Raw genomic sequence first — 25,139 nt, forward strand, 5'->3', positions numbered from 1 at the left:
CATTGCCACAGAGTCCATTCTGACTCACAGTGACCCTGTAGGGCAGGGAAGAACAGCTCCCTGGGATTTATGACATTGTAAATCTTTATAGGAACAGATCGCCTCATGATTCACCCACACAACCATTAGTGAGTTCAAGCTGCCAACCTTCCAGTTAGCAGTTCAATGCTTAACCCAATCCTACCTCCCTCAAACTGAGAATACTAAATATAAACACACACAGACACCAGTCACACTGAATTCGAACAAAATTGAATTATTCACGTGCCCAGAACAGTGCTTGGCATGAAGCAAGCATGCTGGTGGGTGATCAGATAAAAACAAACAAACAAACTTAAACTAAACATCTTATATTCTAGGTAGTCTCCAGGCTAAATAGCCACTAACCTGATGTGGCGCTGCTGGAGGTATAAAGTGGGAAGAGTTTTAGCCCATCTTTTGTAGACCTGTTTAGACTATTTTGTTGTTATTGTCAGGTGCCATCGAGTCGGAACCAACTCATAGCGACCCCATGCACAGCAGAACAAAACAATGTCCGATCCTGGGCCAACCTCACTACCACTGCCACACTTGACGCCATCAATGGTGCCACCTGGCTGATCCATCTCGTTTAGACTATAAGGTGATAATATTCTTGTACAGGATGAGCATGTTGAAACAGAATGAGACTTATCTTATTTAAGGGACAACTATAAATGTCCATGATAAGTTATCCAAGCTCTAAACTTTTTCTCTGTTTAGTCCTTGGCAACTTTCTCCATGAATGTTCAGTTGCATATCTTTATACCAAAGCAAATTCTTTCTTCCTTTACATTTTAAATGGAGTCTTCCATTTGTGGCGTATTACTCTCTATACTAGGATTCAGTCTCCGTTTTGTCAAAGTTACCATAGTAACTCTCAGCTACTTTGGCCTTGGTTGGGCTTTTAAGGGGATAAAAAGGTGACTCTCACATGAAAACCAAGTTCCCACAAAAATATTATACCACCAAAAATTCACACTAGCGACAAAGTGCATGTTCTGGGAGCATCATTGACAACTCTAAAATGAGGCTATGAGAAACACAAAACTAGGATTTCCAGTTAAAATGTACTTTAAACGTGTCAAATATATGAAACAGAACTGGAAAAGATCAACCCTCTGCATGCCTTCCCATCCCCACACCCAGAAGTTACAAATAAAACATATGCTCATCTGCTCTGGGGGAGGGAAGGCACAAACAGTTTGTTAACCAAAGGGTTGGAGGTTTAAACCCATCCAGCAGCACTGTGGAAGACAAGCCTGGTGAGCTGCTTCTGCAAAGATTACAGACAAGTAATCCCTAAAGAAGCGGAGATCCCTGGGACCATCAAGGGAGAAGAGCAGTGAGCAGGACCCTACCCAGAGAAGCAGTGATGCAAGAGATGGAGGCAGAGACGATGACATGGAGAGATGGAGAGGTTGCAGACTTTAGACCCAGAGAGGGAGAGGGGTTGTGTGCTGACGACCGGAGGGCAAGCTTGCAGGGTATTTTGGGTTGGTTGATGATGCATGGAGGGGATTGTAACCATGGCAATGAAATGATATAGGCTAGGATGAATGTAAAGCTAATATTCTCCCATGTAAATGATCACATAATTCACAATAAAACATTAAAAAAACAAAACAAACAAAAAAATCCCTATAGTGCAATTCTCCTTTGTAACACACAGGGTTGCTCTGAGTTGGAATTAACTCGACAGCAACAGGTTTGGTGTTTGGTTTGGTTATCTCAATAGGGTATGGCTCCAGACCTGGGGAGGGGTCACTGTGTAGAATGAGAGCCTGGTGCAGGGTTAAGCGCTCTGCCCAGAGGTGGAACAACAGCTGTGACACCCAATTCTGACTAAGGCTACATGGACACTTGACCTCCATGTATATTACTTAAAAAAAGAAACCCAATAGTAAGATCCCACTTAGGGCTTCAAGAACTAGCCCAAGGAAATGCAAGGAGTAGACACTTTTCACTAAAATTTATGGAAACTCTAAGATTTGCTTCTTGTTGCTGTTAAGTGCATTGAGTTGGTTCTGACTCATAGAAACCCTGTAAAGTCTTTCTGAACCTCCAACCTTGCAGTTAGCAGTTCAGTGCTTATTCTACACAGTGTACATCAGGACTCCAAAATTTGCTTATTCCTTTGCCATTGAAATACGTCAAAAAGAAGAATCCTTAAAATACCATAGCAAACCTAACACTGAAAATTGAAAGCTGTGGCAGAGAGTGTTTTAGAGTGTATGGGTTGTTAAATTAATCTGAAAGGGCTTAAAATATTCCATAGAAAGATAATTACACAGGAAACATCTTCATCTGGAGAACTGAGTTCTGACTTGGGCTCTCTTGTCTCTTTGCCCATCTGCACTCTATCCTAGCATCTTAAAGGGAAATAGATATGAATTTTTCAAAAATAAGGGTGCTTCATAAACTTTAGGAGCTCTGGTGGGAAAGAGGTTAAGCACTGGTCTGCCAACAATTTGAACCCACTAATCGCTCCAAGACAGAAAGATGTGAGAATCTGCTTGTATAAAGATTTTGTTGTTGTTGTTGTTAAGTGCCATCAAGTTGGTTCTGACTCATAGTGACATTGTATAGGATTTCCTAGGACCGGTATAGGTTTGAACCACTGAGTTTGTGGTTCACAGTCCAGTGCTGATCCTACAGCACCACATCAGCCTGGGAACCAATACTATAGGGCCTTTTCACTCTCTCCTACATGGTCCCTCTGAGTCAGAATCAACTCGATGGCAATGAAGTTCTAAACTTAGTGTGTCTCGTCACTGTTGCCATGGGTGAACAGAAGAGAACTTTTTCATATTTCCATGACTAAAAATATAAGAGTAGTGTGGAAGGAGCCTGTAAAGAAGGAATGGGCACACAGTGTGAAGAATATCATGCTGATGGAGAGAGAACCCTCCTCTCTACCTGAGCGTCTTTCAGAGTCACCTGTCACAGCCCGCCCCTCCTGTCCTTCAATGACCGGACTAGAGTCACCCTGTAAGCCTGACACAGTGTTGGCACCAGGATGAAGCAGCCCGCATATGTCTTTACAATACATGGAATTATATGCTCTATTTTGGGTTCTTTGATGTTTCTGTTTGGCTTTTCTTTTGAGTTTAACTTAAATTTAATTTTTAAAACAAGAACCATTGAATGAGATGTCTAGGGCCCAAGCTGGAAGTCATTTCAACCACCACACCTTTGCTGAGCACCTGCTGGAAACCAAATGCCCTGCTGTGTGACAAAAGAACAATCTGTGATCAATCTCTGCTCTCAAAAACCTGACAGGGTCTGACACCCCGAATTCAGGCAAGATGCTCCGTTCACTCACACAACAGTGCCCAAGTTACTTTAATAACATAACCACACGTAATTCTGGAAGGCTTCTCTCAGGGCGGGTGGACAAGCTAGATTACACCCTGGACCACTGCCCATTCTGTGACTTTTCCTAGAGGTCCTCTGAAGGGTTAGGAAGTTGTCTATTTCAGTCAGTCCTCTCCCCCATCTCCCCAGTTCTGTTTGCCTAACACGGAGTGGGGGAAGGTTGGAGAGAAGGAGCATCAGGACCAGAACCTAAAAAGCAGTTGTCATAAGGTAGATTCTAACTCATGGCGACCCCAAGTGTATCAGGATAGAAATGTGCTCCAAAGCATTTTCAATAACTTGACTTTTGGGGGAAATAGATTACCAGGCTTTTCTTCTGAGGCACCTCTTGGTTAGACGCAAATCCCAATGGACTCGAATTAGCAGCCAATTGCATTTATTTGCTGTTTGTGCCACCCAGAGTCTAGCAAAAGGAGATGGCATTTTAAGAGCAAGTGTTCACAAAGCTGGTCCTACAGGAGGTAAGGCATGTCTAACTGATCTTTACTTCAGAGAAGGTGCTTTCCTACCACAGCCCCCAGAGAGGTATGAGAAAAGCTACAGCCCCTTATGCATCTGACTCAAAATTCAGTTTACCTGCTCCTCAGGTCACCTATGTTATCCTGAAATAGTGACTGATTTCCAGCCTGACCCAAGGTGTCAGGTCTCAAGAGGCCACCGTTTTTACCATCTTTATTTTTCTTCCTCAAAGAGATGATGAGCTTCCCAATAAGAATTATTATTTAAAAGCTTAATCTGCTAAGCCAGCATCAAACAAGTATTTCCTTAATGGATTTACTGCGGAAAAGGTTGTAATTAACCGCATGTGTGAATTTCTAGGTTTAAGAAACAGTTTCCTACTCTCTTAATGCTGTAACAGAGGGTCCCAGTATCTCATAAGGAAAGTACTGTTTACAGAAGGAAGATTCCGTTTCCAGGTTGTTCAGAAGTACTCATCATTCCTGTCATAAACCGACTCCACCTCTGTTTATGGTAGACAGGAGCAAATGTGCAAACTGTACCAACAAAATGCAGCTGAAGGCGCACATTCTTTGACTCTAATTAAGTTGGGATGCCCGGTTCACAGCTGTTCCTACCACTGAAAGTGTTTTTGTAACAAACAATAAGAGTTTAAGAGTTATTTTGTTCCATGTTTAAACACTTAGCATTGCATACTGTGCTGGACTCTGCTCTCAACCTGCTTTTCACATCATAATGCTGCAATGTATGTAGGAAAAGGTATTCCTGAGCCCGCTGCAGAAAGAAGCAGAGGCAGAGAGACTGCCATAGCTCAAGGTCACTCGGCAACACTACAGGGACAGGACTAAGGAAAAGAAGTCTGCAATGATTCATACATTGTTGGAGAAGAAAAAAGTCAGCAAGTTACCTCCACACCTACCTTCCAGCCAAGGCCAAATCAAAACACCAATCTTGCTCATTTTATTTCACAAATGCTACTCTGACAAACCAAGGGCTGCGTTTTCTATTGTTTCTACAGCTGTACACACAATGAATAACTGAGTCCTGCTCTTATCCTGCAAATAAAATTTAGAAAATATTTGCCTGGGTAGAAAGACTGCATCCTTGCTGGGATTTGTAACAGTGAAGGCTTTGTTTGCAACCCTGGATATTAAAATATGGATACTGGGTCTGCTTCCTTCTTCTCTGTGTTTGTACTATTATCCATCCCCCATCACCATCCTTGTAAAATTAAGTGGCGCAGACATGTCTTAAATTAACTCCACTGAGTTTAAAAACAGACTCTGTTTTGTCCATCACGGAGTCCCTTTATTAAACATGAGCAAAGGACAGATGAAGTAAGGATTTGCTGTCAACAGAGAGGTTTTTGATCATGAAGTGATTTCTGATCAGCACCTTGTCAACATGAGTCTGACTGTTTAACTTCCTGGACAAAGCAAGAGACTCTCAGAGACTGTTGAACTCTGCCCACAGAGATTCCGGGCAGTCTCTGCTCCTCTGAGAGAAGGTGAGGCAGGTACACGTGGCGGTAAGGAGGAAAGGAAGGGAATGCATTTCATAGTCACATAAGTATTTTCATGGGACTGACAATAGCAAGTTCTTCATTTCTGTTCTAAATATGAATATGGGAAGGAAATGAAAGAGAGAGGGAAAAAGCTAGGTTTACCTCATTGTTAAATTTTCCATTTGTACACTTTTAAAACTTTAATCTGCCTTCATACACAAGATGAGAATTTCTGCTCCTGAAAATTTTAAACCTTAGAAACCCTATACAGGGTCTCTATGAGTTGGAACCGACTCGACAGCACTTAACAACAACAATCTACACAAAATGTAACCATCTTTGTACTCTTATCTAGCATGAGCATAAGTTCCTTCAATATCAAGAACACAGGGCCTATGTTGTCCAGTATGGCAACCTGTGATCTAATGTGTCAGACTGCAAAGTCATTTGAACTGCAAGGTCAGTCATTCAAGCTCACCAGCTGCTCCTTGGAAACCCTATACAGGGTCGCTCTGGGTCAGAACCAACTCCACGGCACTTAACAACAACAACAACAAGCCCCATGTAAGGAGCCCTGGTGTGGTGCTATAGGATAAGCACTGAACTGCTAACCACAACGTTGCAATCAAAACCCACCCGTCATTCTTCAAAAACTCTATACAGGGTCGATATGAGTTGGAACGAACTTGATGGCACTTAACAACAACAACAGTAGCAGCCCCATGAGCTTAATATGTACTTGCAGTGTGAGCAGGCTAAGTTGAGGTGTAAGACTGACTTACAGTCTTAGTTGGAAATCTGATGCTGTAAGTGTAAGGCACGCATCATTTCTCCAAGGATTCATATGAAAAAAGACTGAAATATTTTAATACTTGTAAAACTGACTCCATGCTGGAATGATATTTTGGATATATACTAGGTGTGGCGCTCTAAGATAAACACTAGACTGCAAGGTCAGCAGTTCAAACTCACCAGCAGCTCCTCGGAAACTGTGACAGAACAGACTCAATGGCACTTAACAACAACAACATCTGTCAGTATAGCATTCTGTGGTGGCTTGTGTGGTGCTGTGAAACTGGAAGCTACGCCATTGGTATTTCAGATCCCAGCACGGACACCCATGATAGACAGCCTTCAGCAGAGTTTCCATATGAAGACAAACTAGGAAGAAAAGCTTGGTGATGTACTTATAAAAAGTAGCCAATGAAAACCTATACACTCACAACCGAATGTTGTCTTGACTCGCTTGTTTTGGACGTGTCAGGAGAAGGGATTATGTTTGGTGGATGAGAGAACCAGTGAGTATGTGGCTGGAAACAAGAGTCACAATGAGGAACTGGAATGTTGTAATGACGCCAGACCAGGCAACATTTCACTCTGTTGTACATTAGGTGGCTATGAATCAGACACAACTTGATGGTGGCCATCTAGCTAGGTGAAATAGACTATATTAAAAGAACTTTTACTACTTTTCTTTCTTTTTCTCTCTTTTTTTTCAACCTTTGTAATGTGGCTACTAGAAAGGATTTAAGTAACATATTTGTCTTGTGTTATATTTCTACTGGACAACACTGGATCAGACCAACACATTAGTTTCACTGTATGCATAATACATTGTCTGACATCTTCAGTCCAATGTACACCCTGATTTCAGTTACCTGGTAGCTGATAGGAACTGTGGGAGTCGGAACCAACTCGACAGCACTTTAACAACAGCAACAGCACTGTGACATTAATATGCACAGTCAGAGCTGACACAATGCATTGTAAGACGGGCTTCAAAAAGTTGGTGGAGAAATGTCATTTTAACATTTTCATTCCATTTCTCCATGGACTTTTTGAAGCCCTTTCAAACACTTGGAGAGAGAGGATAATGCACAGGAATAAAACTAATAATACAAAAGGTTCTCATGTATAAAGTACACAAGAACACTGAGGCTCCTCCATCTGCTTTTCTCTTCTACATGACATCATCATAAAGTGACCGAGAAAAAAGACAGACAAAAACTTCTGAGTTAGTCCTTGAAAATTAGGTCCTCTTGTAAAGAAAGGAAAAAATGAACAAGGGAAGAGAAGGAAGAAGAAAGAGAAAACTATTCCAAGAAGAGAAAACTGATAAAAGTCTCATGTTGAGAAAACAAGAGGCACTTTGCTCAAGAGAAGTGGGTCTCCCTCAACCCAGCCCAACGTGCCCACACAGTATGTAGAGTTCATCATTTAGGAGTCACAAGTGTCTACTTCTCCCAGACTAGACTAACGCTGATCCCACACACACGTGCAGCTCTGAGTTGAAGATCTGGGGCAATGACAACAAAGTCTCTGACAGCTCTCCCTCACCTACACAAACAGCCTCACTCTCTATACACGTGAAGGGGCAAGTATCAAAGTCTGCCTTCCATTCTTTTACTCTACACGTATACCCCCTCAACTGCTTCCCGCAGAGCAAAAATGTCTCTCTGTGACTGAACCTAACTACTGCCTTCTGTTTTCTGTCCCCAAGCAGCCAAGGAAGAACAATACCCACCATGCAAACCACAGCCTCCACCAGCCTGAGACCAGAAGGACCAAATGGGGTTCAGCTACCACTATGGACTGTTCTGGCCAGCCACACAATAGAAGGTCCCAGTTAGAAAGGGAGAAAATGTAGGACAAAACTCTCACTCCTAAAAAAGACCTCATCTTTTTTTACTGGTCTCACAGAGACTGGTGGAACCCTGAGACTACAATGTAAGGTCGGTGGTTCAAGCTCACCAGCTGCTCCTCAGAAACCCTATACAGGGTCAGGGTCACTATGGGCCAGAACTGACTTGTCGACACTTCACGACAACAACAACAACAACAACAATTCCATTGTGTCAGAGCTGACTCCATTTAAAAGGCTAAGTAAACAGCACCCAGTCCTACTACATCCAAAACCACGAGGGGTTTTGTCCTAGTGAATGTTTGTGGATAACAGTATATGTGCAACAATTTTAGGACCACCATTCCCACAAGAAAAAACCTTGCCGCCCAAACACAGTTAGCTGGTCTGCATCCCTCAAACAACCAAAAAAACTGAACCTAGGGCCCTTGAGTCCACTCCTGTTCATGGTGACCGCATGTGTCTCGGAATAGAACTGCACACCATTGGCTTTTCAAGGCTGCAGGCTTACAGAAGTAAAACTGGCAGGCCATTTTCCATGGCATCACTGTAGTAGCCAAGAGCAAATGATTTGTGCTACCCAGAGACCTTGTCCCCAAAGGGACCCAGGCAATTCAGATGTGGGTATCACTGATGATCAGAGAAAGCCAACCAAAGGAGAAAATCTATGTCCTTGACACACCCAATCGAGGCAAAAGACACTGGACAAGACATCTGACACCATGACATTATGCACTCAGACAGGTATTCTAACACCCACTCAGCATGGGGGTACTGTGGGGATGAGGATGTCTTCCTCCCTCTAGGAACTCACTCCTTGCTCTGAAAAGTCAACACATAGGAAAAGTTATCATACAGTGTATGATCGTGTTATTGTTGTTAACTGCTGTCGAGTTGGTTCTGACTCATAGCGACCCTGTATAGGGTTTCCAAGGAGCTTGAACCTCCGACTTTGCAGTCCAGCACATTAACCCACAGTACCACAGCAGGACTCTGTGTGCATCATATACCATAGTACAGTCAAAGTAGGATGAGGACTAAGGCAAAACCAAGGAAAGAACAGTAATCATGGTTGGGGACAAGTGTGGGAAGACTTAACGTGGCCCGTTCTGAGGGGGTGACATTTCATCACACAGCAAAAGGATCCGTGAAGGTTTTAAGAAGGGAAAGAACTGATTAAACACGACTGCCTGGCTTCTCCCTGATCATAAATCAGTCCAAAGTATGAACCTCATAGGCAAAAATCAATGCTCTTCACCCGAGAGAGGGCCAGTAACAGCATCTAGATTTAACAAGGCAGCTCACTATAACATAAACAGCTTTTTCAGCTACAGGCTGGGACCCGTTAATGGGTCATGAAATCAGTGCAATGAGTCACAGCCCTCATTTAAAAAAACAGAATGGGTACAGAATAGTAATTTCAAAGAATGTTGCACATGGTAAAGCTTAAGTAAGAGGGAAATTGACAGAGGAGATGAAAGCAGCAAGAAACAGTGAGGAATGTAAGACTTAAAGTGTGAGCAGAGGTAAATGCTACTAACTGACAGTACATGGAAGGCATTGAAATCACTGTAATTAATGAAGCAAAGTATATGACTTGATGACTGTAAACCTGCACTCAATTCACAATAAAAAGGTTTTTAAAAATACAATAAATTGAACTCAAAGGAAAAAAAGATCGAATGTTGTTGTTTGAGTCTTTGTTTCCTTTCATTAGACATACACATGCATTACCACACACATTTGCTGGGATCATAATACAGGGTTGTTTTATTCTGGGTCTGAAAGTTTGAAATTCACTTGCTTAAAAAGTATGTCAAAAACAGCTAGTGAATTACATGGTGATGGTTAGACAGGAAAGTCCTGGAGAATGGAAGGAGAGTGGCAGGAGAGAGGTCAAGGGAGAAATTCTGCAACTTGTCAGAACAGGAAGTTCAGCTAAAACAGCAATGACCCTCCCTTCTTTGATCCTATGAGTCAAAGTTAGTTACAGAAGATCTCCAACAAGCCCTTACCACAGCTAAAGAAATACAAACTTGTTTTTTGTAGGGGTTTCAGGCTCTTATTGAATGTCCATAAAAGACTATGACAAACCTGCAACCACCTTTTTAGATTCCATCATCCATCTCATTCAGTCCCACAAACCAGTCCTCCCTAGACATGCTCTTGGCTCGCCATCTTCTAGCCCATTCCAATGTACCTTCTGGAAATGATGGCCTGTTGTAAATACGTAATTCTCCTGTGTTCTCAGCTTTTTCATTGAACATTTTCCCTACCTTCATAATTGAAATCTGTCCTGAGAAGACCCTTTGTAGCACTAATAGTTCAGCTACTAAAAGACTGGCACCTTGGAAGAAAGGGCTGGCAACTTGCTTCCAAAAGATTGTTGCTGTTGTTAAGTGCTGTCAAGTCAGTTCTGACTCGCAGCAACCCTGCATAGTGTATCCGAGGAGCGGCTGTTGAGTTTGAACTGCTAACCTTACAGTTCAAACCGACCTTGTAGTCTAGTGCATTATCCCACAGCGCCACACCTGGACTCCTCGAAAAGACTGTGATCCTGAAAATCATATGAAGCACAATTCTACCACAATGCATGGGGTCACCAAGAGTTAGAATCAAATCAGCAACAACTAGTTACACAAAGTCAGAATGTTCCTTTCAACTATATGTTGTTGTTGTTGTTATGTGCCGTGGAGTCGGTTCCGACTCATAGCGACCCTGTATAGGGTTTCTGAGGCTGTAAGTCTTTACGGGAGCAGAAAGCCTCATCTTTCTCTTGTGGAACAGCTGGTAGTTTTGATTGATGAAATGGACGAAACCTGGTTTTGAGTGGTATGAGAATAAGACCACTTCTCATGGAGTTCAAAGGTGAACTTCCTTGACTCACAGGATCAAAGAAGGGAGGGTCATTGCTGTTTTAGCTGAACTTCCTGTCTCCCAGGACAAGTTCCAGATTTCCTCCCCCACCTCTCTTCTGCCACTCTCCTTCTGACCTTCAGGGCTTTCCTTTCTCACCAGCATCATCTGTATCCTTCCCATGCCCACTTCTCCTACATGGCTTCATTAAGAAGGCGTATGACCTTGGTAACACCCAATAGTGAAAGTTAAAGACAGAGAAGAAAGTTCAGAGACTTGCTCTTCTATCTAAAAGTCCCACCTCCATTTCACTTCAACCACCAGTGAGCACTCACACACCTTGGTCCTTATCGCTATCTGGAAATATTCCACCTTTAAGATCCAGGCTTCTAAATCTCTAACTACAGCATTCTATTTACCCATGATTCCACTTCCTTATTCACAGGGATCCTGCCCTTCATTCAAATCACAGGTGGTTGCTTCCTGACCACACTGGTTTACTCACCACCTTAGTCAGATGGGGCCTCAAGGACACCCCATTTCAGTGATGCACCCATGATCATCTTAGGGTCCTTGTCTCCCTTGAGTTTTCTCTATAAGAGCGGTTTCAGACTTTAATCAGCAGGTGAACCTCAATATTCCTGCTCTCTTCCCCATCCTCTCATAAAAGAGGATGGACTGTCCTCAATTATTTGCTGGGGTGAGAAAGCTGGAGGAGATACTAAGACAGCATTCTCCATAGATGCCTAGCTCTTTCATCTTTAGGGTGTAATCCTCAAATGTCTGTGCACATACAAAGTCACCTGAGCTATCTGTTAAATGCAAACTGCCTGGCCCCATTCCCAAAGGATGGATTTACAGGGTCTACAATGACCCTGATGTGGAGCTGTAGGTTAATGCACTGGACTGCAAAGTCGGTTTGAACCGCAAGGTTGGCAGTTCAAGCTCACCAGCCGCTCCTTGGAAACCCTATACAGGGTCATTGTGGGTGAGAACCGAGTCAACAGCACTTAACAACAACAACAGAGTGACCCTTAGGAGTTCCTGGGTAGTACAAACAATAAACACACTCAACTGCTAATGGAAAGGCTGGAAGCTCAAGTCTACCCAAAAGTACGTTAAAAGAAAGGTCTGGAGACGTACTTCCCCCAGATCCTTGAAAATCCAATGGAACACAGTTCTAGCACACATGAGTTGTCATGAGTCAGAATTGACTCCGCAGCAAGTTTTTTTTTTTTTTTGAGTTATCCCTGTAAGTCTGCACCTGCACAAGCAGCCCCAGTGAGTCTATGCAGGCGGTGCCTGAAAGGAAGATTCACAGGCCTATACGTCTGTGTCTCTTCAGATGACTCAGCTGCCTCAACTTTTGCCCAAGAGGGGACAAGCTGTAAAATGTGAAGAAAAGAAAATCAGAGAACATTTTAAGTCATCCAAGGCAGAATGAAGAATGGGTAGATAATCAGAACACTTAATTCCTGAATTCCTAAGTGAGCACAGGCTCTTCTGCAAAAAAACCCAATAGGCTTATGACAAAATAGACGGAGGGGCTTCAAAAAGTTCATGGAAAATATGGAATTGTAAAGTAATGAAAATTTCCATAAACTTGTACAAATAACTAACTCCTCCATGCTGTGTGTTGTTAGTAAGTGTCGTCAAGTTGGTTCTGACTCATAGGGATCCTGTGTAGGGTATCCAAGGAGTGTCTGGTAAGTCTGGACTGCCAACTTTGTGGTTCAAAGAGACCTTGTGGTCCAGTGCTTATCCTACAGTGCCACATCAGGATTCCCTCACACTATAGCTAACAGCAAAATTAAACTGAATTAGCCAAATCTGTTTTCTACTTAATTGGATTTTATATATTTTCACCACTGAGCTTTCTACTAGTAGTTTTTCTAATCATCAGGAATTAGAATCATGAGGTGAAGGAATACTCATCAAACCATCAAAACCTGTATCCTAATCTCATATCTACCACCACCTCTACGAAGGATGAGGGAGTGTGGATCAGTAAATTGAGAAACTCCTCTGAGCCCTGTAGTTTATTGTTGTTAGGTGTTTTCAAGTGAGTTCCAACTCATAGCGACCCTAATGGTGCTGTCGAAGCTATAAAAATCTTGATGAGAGCTCCTTTCTGAGGAGCAGCTGGTGGTTTGAACCACCAACCTTGCAGTTAGCAATCCAGTGCTTATCCTACAGCACCACACCAGGACTCCTTATTATTATCATGGATAAGTGCTGTCGAGTCAGTTCTGACTCAAAGTGACCCTAGATAGGGTCTGAACCTTACAATTAGCAGTCCATTACTCATCCTACAGCGCCACACCAGGACTCAGTGTCCCCTATATGAAATGGAATATGTTGTTATGGTTAAGAATGCCATCGAGTTGGTTCCGACTCACAGTGACCCTGTATAGGGTTTCCAAGGAGTAACTGGTGAGCTTGAACCACCGACCTTAGAGTTCAAGCTGACTTATTTATTATTGTTTCATTTATTAGAGGGAAATGAAAACATTCAAACTGGGAAAAAAAAAACAAACAAGTTCTATAAATGGAAGATCTGAAGAAGTCATTCTGCAATAACCTTCATCTACACTTACCCACCCAGTTCCAGCCTCCCCGAGAAAGTCCTTCTGTGCCTTACATAAGACACTGCTTTATGGCTTTAAGTATCACAGCATGAGGCAGCATCTGGTGGGGATGTTCATCCCGGAAGGAAGGAAGAGACCTCAACACTGTTTGTTATTCCTACCTTTTGATGTTGCCACAAAAAAGGGGATGCATTCCTTAGAATCAGTCATAATAATGATAGAAGCCTAAAGACAATGGATGAATTGAATGTTGAATCCACATTTAACCAAGAATAATACTGCATCAAAATTATCTAGGGTGAGGAGAAGTGGATAAAGTTTGTATCACACACAAAAAATTACAAATACCTATTAAAACTTGTAAAATACCAACAGAAGGAGGAGGAAGAGAGAAGAAAAGGAGGGGCCAACGGAGGGAAGAGAGAAGAAGGAAAAAAGTGGGGAGGGGAGAGAATACCGGATGAAGGAAGACAAGAAGAAACATAGTCAATCTTCCCAGAACAAACCACTCACAGTAAATACCAATTAAGACAAAACAAATACAAATAACAGAAAAGAGAGGAAAAGAGAAAGTAAAAAGAACCAGAAACGAACCATTGATGGCTATATTGTGCCAACTCCACCAAACCTCATTTTAATAAGAACTGATCAAGAACTACAGTAGAACTCGCGATAGAGTCTAAAAAACCAAGACCACATTCTGAACTGACGATGAAGACGTGAGCAAGACACATTGAGAAATAAAGAAGTGAGACAATGTGCTCTCATTGTAAGTACAAAGATTATGACCTCAGAATTTGCATTAGAATACTGTTTATTTTGCCTGTTGGCTATGGCCTGAGATAAACGACTTCATTCAGGACTTGGTTTCCCCATCTATAAAATGGGAACAACCCTCCTCTCCTCCCAGGTTGCTTGTGAGTGTTAATTGTGATCTAGTGTGCCAGACACAGTGTTTTTGGCCAGTAGTCATTTGTGTGATAATCACTGTGACTAAAGTACGTTTGAGACCATGGAAAATTCCAAACCTCTTTCAGCTTTCCAATTCTGAATGGACTGAGAAACAAATAAAAATTTCAGGATCAAATATCAGTTGCTCAACTTGTCTTTGGCTGGAGATTATTACTATCGATTATGTGTGTTTAACAGAAAACAACCAGCACTCTGATAAGTTACACTTTCACCAGGCAGAGCACCTGACTGACACCTGCCCAGCATACACCAGAATGCACAGAATGCACCAGAAAGCCAGAATGCACAACACAGAAAACTAAACAAATCTCTCAACTATGCAACCCAACCCCAGGCTCAGCTGAATCAGATAAAGGACACCTGGATCTGCCCCAAAGTAGCCAACCTCCCAGTACCCTCTGTCCCCAAACCCAGCCCACTGCCAAATCCTGCAGTTTCTTCTTTTACATCCTTAACATTTGTCCCTTTCGTTCCAGCTCCACAGCATAAGCCCTGGTAACTGACCAACTAGATCTCAACACTGGCATTCCCCTGAGGTCTTGCCTACAAAGCAGCACACCCTGGCAAGCAGAGCTGACTGGTATTCTTTCTCTCCCTTTCTCATAGAAACAGCTTATTAAGACCACATCTCACTCTCCACTGAACTACGCCCCCCATAGGAATGCATGTTTCTCTCAAACTGCTCCTCCCTGAACTACATCCTAATGTGACAATCTCTGCTCTGCCAAAACGGTCCTGGGTCTTTCTGGCACATGGTTCCTAAGGCAAGGCCATTCCCTCCTCTCACTCAGAGAAAGGTCCGGACTCTCAACTCAGCTGGTCCCCCACTGCATGGAACACTCTCCTTGGACAGCAGAGGTGTAGTCAGATCTTGCAGGGGAAAATGCAGAGTTTTCATAGAGATATGAAAGACTTGTATTTTGAAAATGCAATTTAGAATTTCTTAAAAACTCATTAATGTTTTCTATAGAGCAACTACCAGTTGTTCTGCTCCTGTACAGATTTACAACCTCAGAAACCCTGTACAGGGTCACTATGAGTCAGAACTGACTCCACGGCACATAACCACCAGCCACCATAGAGCAACAACCAGTTGTTCCGCAGGAGAAAGATGAGGCTTTCTGCTCCTGTAAAGATTTACAGCCTCAGAAACCCTGTACAGGGTCACTATGAGTCAGAACTGACTCCACGGCACATAACCACCAGCCACCATAGAGCAACAACCAGTTGTTCCGCAGGAGAAAGATGAGGCTTTCTGCTCCTGTAAAGATTTGCAGCCTCAGAAACCCTGTGCAGGGTCACTATGAGTCGGAATCAGCGGATAATAGACCAACAAGGCTCTTAATGGGCTGGTTACCAAGAAAAGGGAGTCCTGGTGTGGTGCCTTAGGATAAACACTCAACCTTACGGCTGGTTTGAACTGCAAGGTCAGCGGTTCAATCTCACCCGCTGCTCCTTGGAAACCCTACACAGGGTCGCTAATGAGTCAAATGGACTCGATGACACTTAACAACAACCAAGAAATGTATTTCCCTTCAAATTCTAAACTGGTCTGAAGAGCAAACCCTTGGGTAGTATTCTCATATAGAGGAAGCAAAGTGGATTCTCTAAAGCAGAAGTGGGGAACAGTCCCAGCCTGTGGGCCGTATGTTGTTGTGGTTAAGTGCTGTCGAGTAAGTTCTGACTCATAGCTAACTTGTACAGAGTTTCCAAGAAACTGCTAGTGAGTTTGAACCACTGACCTTGTCCTTCAAACCAAACTCGCAGCCTAGTGCTTTATCCTACAGCACCCCCAAAAGCATTTGGTCTGGCCCTGCCAAGGCAACCGCAGTTCCAGACATCACATTATATATAGCAGGCTAATTTTTAAGCTGACAATTTTGTATGGCTCATGAATGATGCTATAAATATCCAAATGGCTCTTGGCAGAAAAAGTTTCCCCACCCCTGTTCCACATCATTCACACACATAACATTGTTCTTCTTCTTACAGTAATCACAAAACTCATGGCTTCCACTTGTTTCAACATTTGAAGCATTTCTGCTTCCAAACCTGATCCTCTCACTTCACCATGAGGTGAAGCCAGAGCTTGAGACTTGATTTAATCAAGGAGGTGTCCTTTTGCTATCGGAGTTGTAAGCGCTGACACAAAAGGACTCACCCCAGTGTTTTGTTTTCTTTCCAGGGCACATACAAAACTGCCCCAGACTCGCTAATCCACAGAACAGCTTAGTACGCATAAAGAGCTCTTTGAAGATAATATTTCTAAACAAGTCTATCACCAAGGGAAGGGTTTTTGTTATGTTTATTTTCAGAAGTAGGACAAGAATAAATAAGCACAGAAAAAGGTTTGTATGCATTTTCTCCTTCCTTAAAAATGGAATATAATATTACAGGAACTCTCCTTGGGAGACACCCTAGCAGTCCCATTCATAACTACTTACTCAACAGCAATTTGCAAATTCCCCCTACATCTCTTGCCAAAATTCTTTCTCCTATTCCCTGCCCTTCACTGTAACTCCAATTGGGAAAACTTTGGGTTGCGGAATAAGCCTCCTCCTTTCTGTTCCCATAAAGCTTTACAGCCTCGGAAACCCTATATAGGGTCACTATGAGTCGGAACTGACTTGGTGGCCGAACCAGTACCAACACCACTATAACCAAAAATCAATTTCCCAGAAAGTAAAAAAAAAAGTATTCAGATCTTAATAAAAGATTCACAAATGCACCTCACCTTTAATATCTTCTTATAAAATAAATAAAATATGCAGAACAGTTTGAGGGGAAAAACTGCATTTTCATAGTTCACTTATTCAATGAAAATTATTCCTAAGGAAGCATTCCTGGGCAATGGGCATGTTACCTTTCTAAATCTGCCATTATGTTGTTGTTGTCGTTATTAAAGTGCTGTCGAGTCGATTCCGACCCATAGTGACCCTGTATAGGGTTTCCAAGAAGCAGCTGGTGAGCCTGAACCACCGACCTTGCAGTTCAAATGACTTTGCAATCTGACGCATTAGCCCACAGCGCCACACCAGGACTCCAAATCTGCCATTACAGAACTCAGAAATTACTAGGGAGGATGGTAAGCTTTCAAGTTATATTGCTAGCACTTTGAAATACTGGGGAGAAAACTAGGCTTATGTATTTACCATAAAGCTGACTGGCACTCAAGTTTACAGGTGACCGCTCCTTGAAAACCCTATACAGAGTCACTATGAGTTGAACTGACTTGATGACACTTAACAACAATAAGGGGCTTCAAGCATTCCATGACCTTTCATTCCATTTTTTTCTCACATACTTTTGAAAACCCATCATATTTTCACTATCTTGATTTCAACTAATTTTTAAGAAAAACTCCACAAAGTAAGTAGAGCTGGTGCTAGCAGCATCTTTATCATCCCATTGGGAGAGGGGGCAAAGTAGAATTTCCTACACGTAGTGACCTCCCTGAGTTCACTCAGCTCATTAAAAAACCCAGTCTAGAGTAGTAAATCTTACTGTCCAGGAACAGAGGACCCTAGGACCATCAAGAGAGAAGAGCATGAACAGAATGTGGGACCTTATTCAGAAAAGCAGCAACACCAGAGATGGAGGCAGAGATGAGGACATGGAGAGAGAGAACAGCTGAGGACTCCAGACTCACGGAAAGAGAAAGACTGAGTGCTGGCAGCCAAGAGGCAAGCTTGCAGGATGTGCCCTTTGGTTGTTTAAATGATTATATATTCCTGAGTGTTTTTGCGTACATCAAAAACAACAACAACAAACAAACAACTCAGAGGGAATAGAAACAATTGCTGTTGGATGACGATGCATGGAGGGGACTGCAATCATTGCAAGGAAACGATGAGTATAAAACTGATGTTCTCCCATGTAAACTATCACTCAAGTCACAATAAAAACATTTTTTAAAAAAAAACCCAGTCTAGTTGCTTCCGACTCCTAGTGATCCTGTAGAACAAAGAACTTCCCCATAGGGTTTCCAAATCTTTGTGGAAGCAGACTGCCACATCTTTCTCCCAAGGAACAGCTGGTGAGTTTAAACGACCAACCTTTCAGTTAGCAGCTAAAAACTTTAACTACTGTACTGCAAGAGCTCCTTGCAGTGGAGCTTGCCCAAACCCAAAGCCCATTGTCATCAAGTTGAATCCGACTCATCATGGCCCTACAGAACAGAGTAGAATTGCTCCTTAGGGTTTCTAAGATGTTAAATCTTAACAGGAGCAGCCAGCCTCATCTTTCTCCCTCAGAGTGGCTGGTGAGCTCGAATCGCAGACCTTGCAGTTTGCAACCCAATGCTTAACCCCTGTACCATCACACTGCTTCCCACTTATAAGGAACAGGAGGCAGAAATTTAAAACACAAAGAGCGTCGGTAAGAAAGGAAAGTTTCCACAAAGACTCCTTACGCTTTCTCATTGAACACACATTTATTTTGAACACCACCCTTCTATTCTCACTTTTTAACATGTTTTTAATAATCTTAGACTGAGAGCTGAGTTTTAAAGGTACTGCAACCAGCTGTAGACGTCACAGCATATTAAACAGCCTTTTAAAACTTGGCCTTTAGAGCTTAAAGAAAGTTCTATGACACTGTTAAAATATTGAACAACCCTGAGAAACCCCCTTTGAAGCAATTTTGATGACAAATTAGCACATGTATCACTGAATGTTCTACAAAATGCTGATTAGCAATCTCATGACTCTAGCTTTGTAGATATCTGTTTACCAATGCAGAGAGAAGGAACTGCTAATGACCACTAAGTGTTTATTGTCTATACAGATAAGAAGGCTGGGACATATCACCTGTCCATGGAACAATATTGCTGTCTGATCACAGCACAAAGCACTAAATCAAAATCGGACTCACGGCATATGGGCACCACAGTATTATCCCAGTAAAGGACAAAGTTCTTTTGACTTCTCTGATAAGGAGTCCTAAAGGGCAAATAGTTTCTTTATCTTCACTTTCTCCTTAGCGAACCCAACATTGACCTAATCTAAAGTCTAAAGAGTCAGTGTGATTTGAGAGCCAGCACACCCTACGTGGTCACACACCCAGGAATTAAAAAGGAGGTAGTTGTCATAAAGCTATGTTCTACTTTAGTGACCAGTGGGCCACAGTCCAATATACTATTGTCCTACTGGGCAATTATTATCCTAGAGAGAGGGGTAAGTAAAAGGGCTGAGGGAGTTCTAGGCAGAAAGGAATCTGATTTTCAAAATCACTCCCCCACATCCGAGTCAGTGAGATGAGGATTGTGAAATAATCTGCAAATTGCCCAGTGATTTCCTAGGAGTCTCTGAGGAAGGCAAAGGAACAATGTCCTCTCCCTAGTGCCTTAAACTTGGCTGTGGTAGCAACGGTTTCTCAATTCTACCTGGTCATTTACAAAGAACAAGTTCTCCTCCTCCCATCAGCCTGCCCGCAACAAGACTGCAAATGAATTATGACAAGTTTGGTAACATGGGCATGGTGTGTTAGCAGTGTTGTGTTCAGCCAGCTGTGACAGAGGACTAAGAAAGGGAGTTTACCGCTCCCCAGCTCACTGATCTACTGGCATGGGCAGCTTGACTAAAGCTCAATCACAAATTACAGACAAGAGTCTCTGGTTGGCCATCCACAGCTCTGGCACCTCTATAGAATCACGCACCCATGCAGGTACCTCCTGGTCACCAAATTCTAGAACCTTCCCAGAAGCTTATCTCCAACACAAGGTGGACAAAGAGATTATGGAGTTACCTTTTTGCTTCCTCTAGGTGACACAAATATTCATAGGCAATGTTCTGCCGCCTCCTCTCATCCATCTCCTCTGCAGAGAGCCTTTCATCATCCACGATAGCTAGAAAAAGACGAGAGGAATGATTGACTTCAAGGGAAGTGTCCAGAGACATTAACTAGAAAAACTCAAAAGCAGAAACATTGACCATTCAGAGCTAGGCCTTGAAATACCAAACATAGAAAAGAGATCTGCCTTTGAATACTGCAAAATTTTATCATTTCTAACAAAAAAGCATTACTGAAGTGTGGGTTAAACTCGCCAAATAATAGAATGGAAATAGAGATCTGATTCCATAGGCTTTGTTGTTGTTGTTGTTGTGAAGTGCCATTGAGTCAGTTCTGACGCATAGTGACCCTGTATAGAGTTTCCAAGGAGCAAATGGTGAGCTTGAACCACCAACATTACACTTTAAACCAACCCTGCAGTCCACTGCATTAAACCACAGTGCCACATTGTAGGATTAGAGAACCTCAAAAGAATTAGAACATGATGTGGTGCTGTAGGATCAGCACTGGACTTCGAACCACAAGGTTGGCAATTTAAACCTACCAGCTGCTCCTCAGAAACCCTATACAGGCTTGCTATGAATCAGAATCAACTCCATGGCACTTAACAACAACAACAACAATTAGCAATAACTTTCCTTAAAGAACTTGGGAAGCAGTGTTCAGTGGCTAAACTTCCATGTGCTATTCTGGAAACTTCAAGGTTGAACAAAGAAACTACAGAGATCTATCTTTTCCCACTATTGGAGAAAATTATGGCCCCTCATGCAACCCAAAAGATTGATAAATGCTACAACAGAAATGCCAAAATCTCTAAAATCACCTTTTCACCACCCACCATTTTCGTTCTTTACAAGGCTTGGTCAACATGTACTGAAAAAAAAAAGTAATGGAGACATCAAGCAAACACAGTTTTCAATCCCATACTCTTTATTCCAACACAGGTTTAGTTTATAAACATCAGCATTTCAGCCTTGTTCTTCTGTGGTGGTTATGCAACATGGAGTCGGTGCCCACTCATAGCAACCCTGTATAGATATCAACTGGCCATTTTCCAATGGCACTTCCTTGACACACAGCTGAAACACTCTGGAAGCAGCTGCCTCAACTGCCACAATCAATCAACTCTTTGTTGTTGTTGTTAGGTGCCATCTAGTAGGTACCAACCCATAGCGACCTTATGCACAGCAGAATGAAACACTGTCCGATCCTGGGCCAACTCACTACTGTTGCCACACTTGAGTCCATCAATGCTGCCACTTGGCCAATCCATCTCATTGGAGATCTTCCTCTTTTTCTCTGACCCTCCACCTTACCAAACATGATACCCTTCTCCAGCAACTGTTCCCTCCTGACAATATGTCCAAAGTATGAGAGGTGAAGTTTGGCCATCCTGGCCTCCAAGGAGCACTCTGGCTACACTTCTTCCAACACAGATCTATTGGTTCTTTTGGCAGGCCATGGCACTTTCAATATTCTCCTCCAACACCATAACTCAAAAGCATCAATTCTTCTACGGTCTTCCTTATTCACTGTCCAGCTTTCGCATGCATATGAAGTTACTGAAAAACCATGGCTTGGGTCAGGTGCACCTTAGTCCTCAAGCTGATATCTTTGCTCTTCAACACTTTAAAAAGGTCTTGTGCAGCAGATTTGCCTAAGGCAATACGTCCTTTGATTTCTTGACTGCTGCTTCCATGAGTGTTGATCCAAGAAGAATGAAATCCTTGACAACTTTAATCTTTTCTCCATTGATAAGAATGTTGTTTATTGGTCCAGTGGTGAGGATTTTTGTTTTCTTGACACTGAGATGTAATCCATACCAAAGGCTGTGCTCTGTGATCTTCATCAGTAAATCTTTTAAGTCCTCTTCACTTTCAGCAAGCAAAGTTGTTTCATCTGCACATCGCAGGTTGTTAATGAGTCTTCCTCCAATCCAGATGCCACGTTTTTCTTCATAGTACCCAGCTTCTCAGATTATTTGCTCAGGATACAGTTTGAATAAAGTATGGTGAAAGAATACAACCTTGTCGCACACCTTTCTTAATTTTAAACCATTTAGTGTTCCCATGTTCTGCTCAAACAACTGCTTCTTGATCCAAGTACAGATTCCTCATGAGCACAATTAAGTGTTCCAGAATAGTCATACTTCACAAAGTTGTCCATAGCTTGTCATGATCCACACAATCGAAAGCCTTTGCTAGTCAATAAAGCACAGGTAAACATCTTTCTGACATTCTCTGCTTTCAGCCAAGATCCATGGGACATCAGCCATCATTCCACAGCTTCTTCTGAATTTGACTTGAACCTCTGAAAGTTCTATGTCAATGAATGATTGTAGCCATTTCTGTATTACCTTTAGCAAAACTTTACTCACAGCTGTGTATTTATATGACAATACTTCTTTCTCATAAGAGGACCTCTATTCCCTCTTTAATCTTGAACATTAACTCTGATGGCTATAAAGTGAATGTGGTTTCTAGTTTGTTAGATTGCTCTTCTACTGAAGACAATGTGTGTGTCTAGCAGGGATTGTCAACATCTTTCCCCTGTGCTTTTGCAGCAGAACCCTCAAATGGTCTCCCATTACACCTCTCCTTCACCATGACACCAGAAGCATATTTCACACACATAACCCTAGTGATATTATTCCCCGTCTCAAGAGTATTTGATGGATCCCCATTTTCTGTAAAATAAAATTCCAGAACCCATTCTCTCTTTGCCTACATGAATCCATGTTCCAGGATTACTCCATTCTCTGGCATGTATGAGTGCTTCTTCTCAAGACCTTCTCTGTGCCTAAAAAGCCATTCTCTTACCTTCTATGTGAGATGCCTTTGATATCTTCTCAGCCATGATTCCGTGGATCACAAAGTAAAACCCAGTCCAGCTCTGCAGTTCACATTCTCATTACCTCATTTGTCAAAGAAGGCCCCAGTGCAAATAGATCACATGGTTCTCACCCAGCTGGGAGTCCTTAGAGGAAGGGGATCTATTTTTTAATCTCACTAAATCTTTCCAGTTTCTTGCACAAACATACCACAGAAATATGTGGTGAAAAATTATCTTCCAGTAAATCCTCATTATGTGGCACAACCATCACCCCTTAGTGAATGTTCTGTTATTTTGTAGTGCTATTGAGTCACTTCTGACTCATAGGGACCCTATATAGGGTTTCCCATGGAGCAGCTGGTGGACTTGAACCTCTGACCTTGCGGTTCAAATCAACCTTGTAGTCCTCTGCTTATCCGGCAGCACCATACTAGACTCTATAATGAAGAGACTTTGCAAATAACGATATTCTTATCTTGGGTTTTCTTAAAAGATACCTAATCCTCTGTATCTCCAATTACCTTTAAAAGTTAACCCTGTTGGTAGTGGTGGTAGTGTGTTGTGGAGTTGGTTCCAACTCATAGTGACCCTGCACAGGGTTTCCGAGGCTGTAAATCTTTACCAGAGCAGAAAGCCTCATCTTTCTTCCGCGGAACAGCTAGCAGTTTCGAACTGCTGACCTTGAGGTTAGCAGCCTGACTCGTAACCACTATGCTACCAGAGCTTCTTAAAAGTTAATACAACAGAGGGCATACTCTAGAACTCCTAATTTCTTGTTTTAATGTCAAGTTAAACGCTTTGTTTTATAATATATTCTGTTACATTAAAACTTAAAAATACAACAGAAGCCCTCAAGTGCCGTTGAGTCGAATAGTGACCCTGAATAGGGCTTCTGAGCTTGAACCACTGACCTTGAAGATCAAACCAACTCTCCGGTCCAGTGCATTAACCCACAGCAACACGGGCCTAGTGAGTGTTTGGTACTCATTCCACCATTCCAACATGTAAGGAGGTGAGCACTGGGGTAACTCTTTCAAAAGCAAACACTCTCATCGGTACCTCCCTTTTTATCTACTGTTTCCTTCCAGCTACAAACTCACCTACCTAAGAGGAGGCAGAAGTCCCAGCAGCACGTGGACACTAAGTCTCTCCCTCCACAAATCATACAAAATAAGATCCCACTAGCTCAGGACAGTTGCAAAGGGTTCCCAGCAGCACGTGGACACTAAGTCTCTCCCTCCACAAATCATACAAAATAAGATCCCACTAGCTCAGGACAGTTGCAAAGGGTTCTCAAACTCTGATAGCACGCTGTCCAGAGAAAAAATGTACTTAATGTTTGAATAAACACAAATACACAAACAGACCACAAAGCTTTAAGTTACAATTCCAACATATTGTCACAGCTGATGGAATTCTACCTTCAAGACTCAACTAAAGGAATTTGGACAGTCTTCCCTGATTGTCCCAATTCAAAATGCCCTCGTGTCCTGGCACCTCTTGTGGTATCTATTATCTTTCTTGTGTGCAACTCACAGCAACCCTGTATGATAGCGTTGTTGTTGTTGTTGTTGTTATGTGCCGTGGAGGCAGTTCCGACTCATAGCGACCCTGTAACAGGTTTTCTGAGACTGTAAATCTTTATGGGAGCAGAAAGCCTCATCTTTCTCCCGCGGAACAGCTGGTAGTTTTGAACTGCTGACCGTGAGATTAGCAGCCTGATTTGTAACCACTACGCTAAACTTCCTAATAGACCTGAAGGTTCAAATCTACCCAGAGAAACCTTGGAAGAAAAGTCTGGTGATCTACTTCCAAAAAATTATGGAAAAGCCAACAGAGCATACAAGATCCAAAGGGCCATATTTGCCCAGGGATAAAGCTCAGAAGGCAGGAAGGGCCAGGAAAGAAGGATGAAGGGAAAAGGTATCCACAGGGAGGAAGCGTGAAGAGTGTTATGATTACATTGTGAGGACTGCAGTCAACATCACAAAGCAAAATGCATATGAACTGTTGAATGGAAAACCAATTTGCTCTTTAAACTTGCGCCCAAATCTCAGTAACGTGTTTTGTCTTTCTTGTTAAAAATCCTATGGAGTACAGT

The 25,139-nt window shown here is 42.4% G+C and overlaps 1 protein-coding gene across 1 annotated transcript in view; it reads right to left on the minus strand.

The window, feature by feature from the left end:
• IQGAP2 (IQ motif containing GTPase activating protein 2) overlaps positions 1-20,256 on the minus strand; it is a 373,356-nt gene extending 353,100 nt beyond the window's left edge. The window contains exon 1 of the mRNA XM_006873291.1: positions 20,162-20,256. Coding sequence (XP_006873353.1) covers positions 20,162-20,226 — 65 coding nt within the window. The 5' untranslated portion in view covers positions 20,227-20,256. The remainder of the gene's footprint in view (positions 1-20,161) is intronic.
• Positions 20,257-25,139: the final 4,883 nt, after the last annotated feature.

The sequence above is a fragment of the Chrysochloris asiatica genome, unplaced genomic scaffold, assembly GCF_000296735.1.
Source record: "Chrysochloris asiatica unplaced genomic scaffold, ChrAsi1.0 scaffold00234, whole genome shotgun sequence".
NCBI lineage: Eukaryota > Metazoa > Chordata > Mammalia > Afrosoricida > Chrysochloridae > Chrysochloris > Chrysochloris asiatica.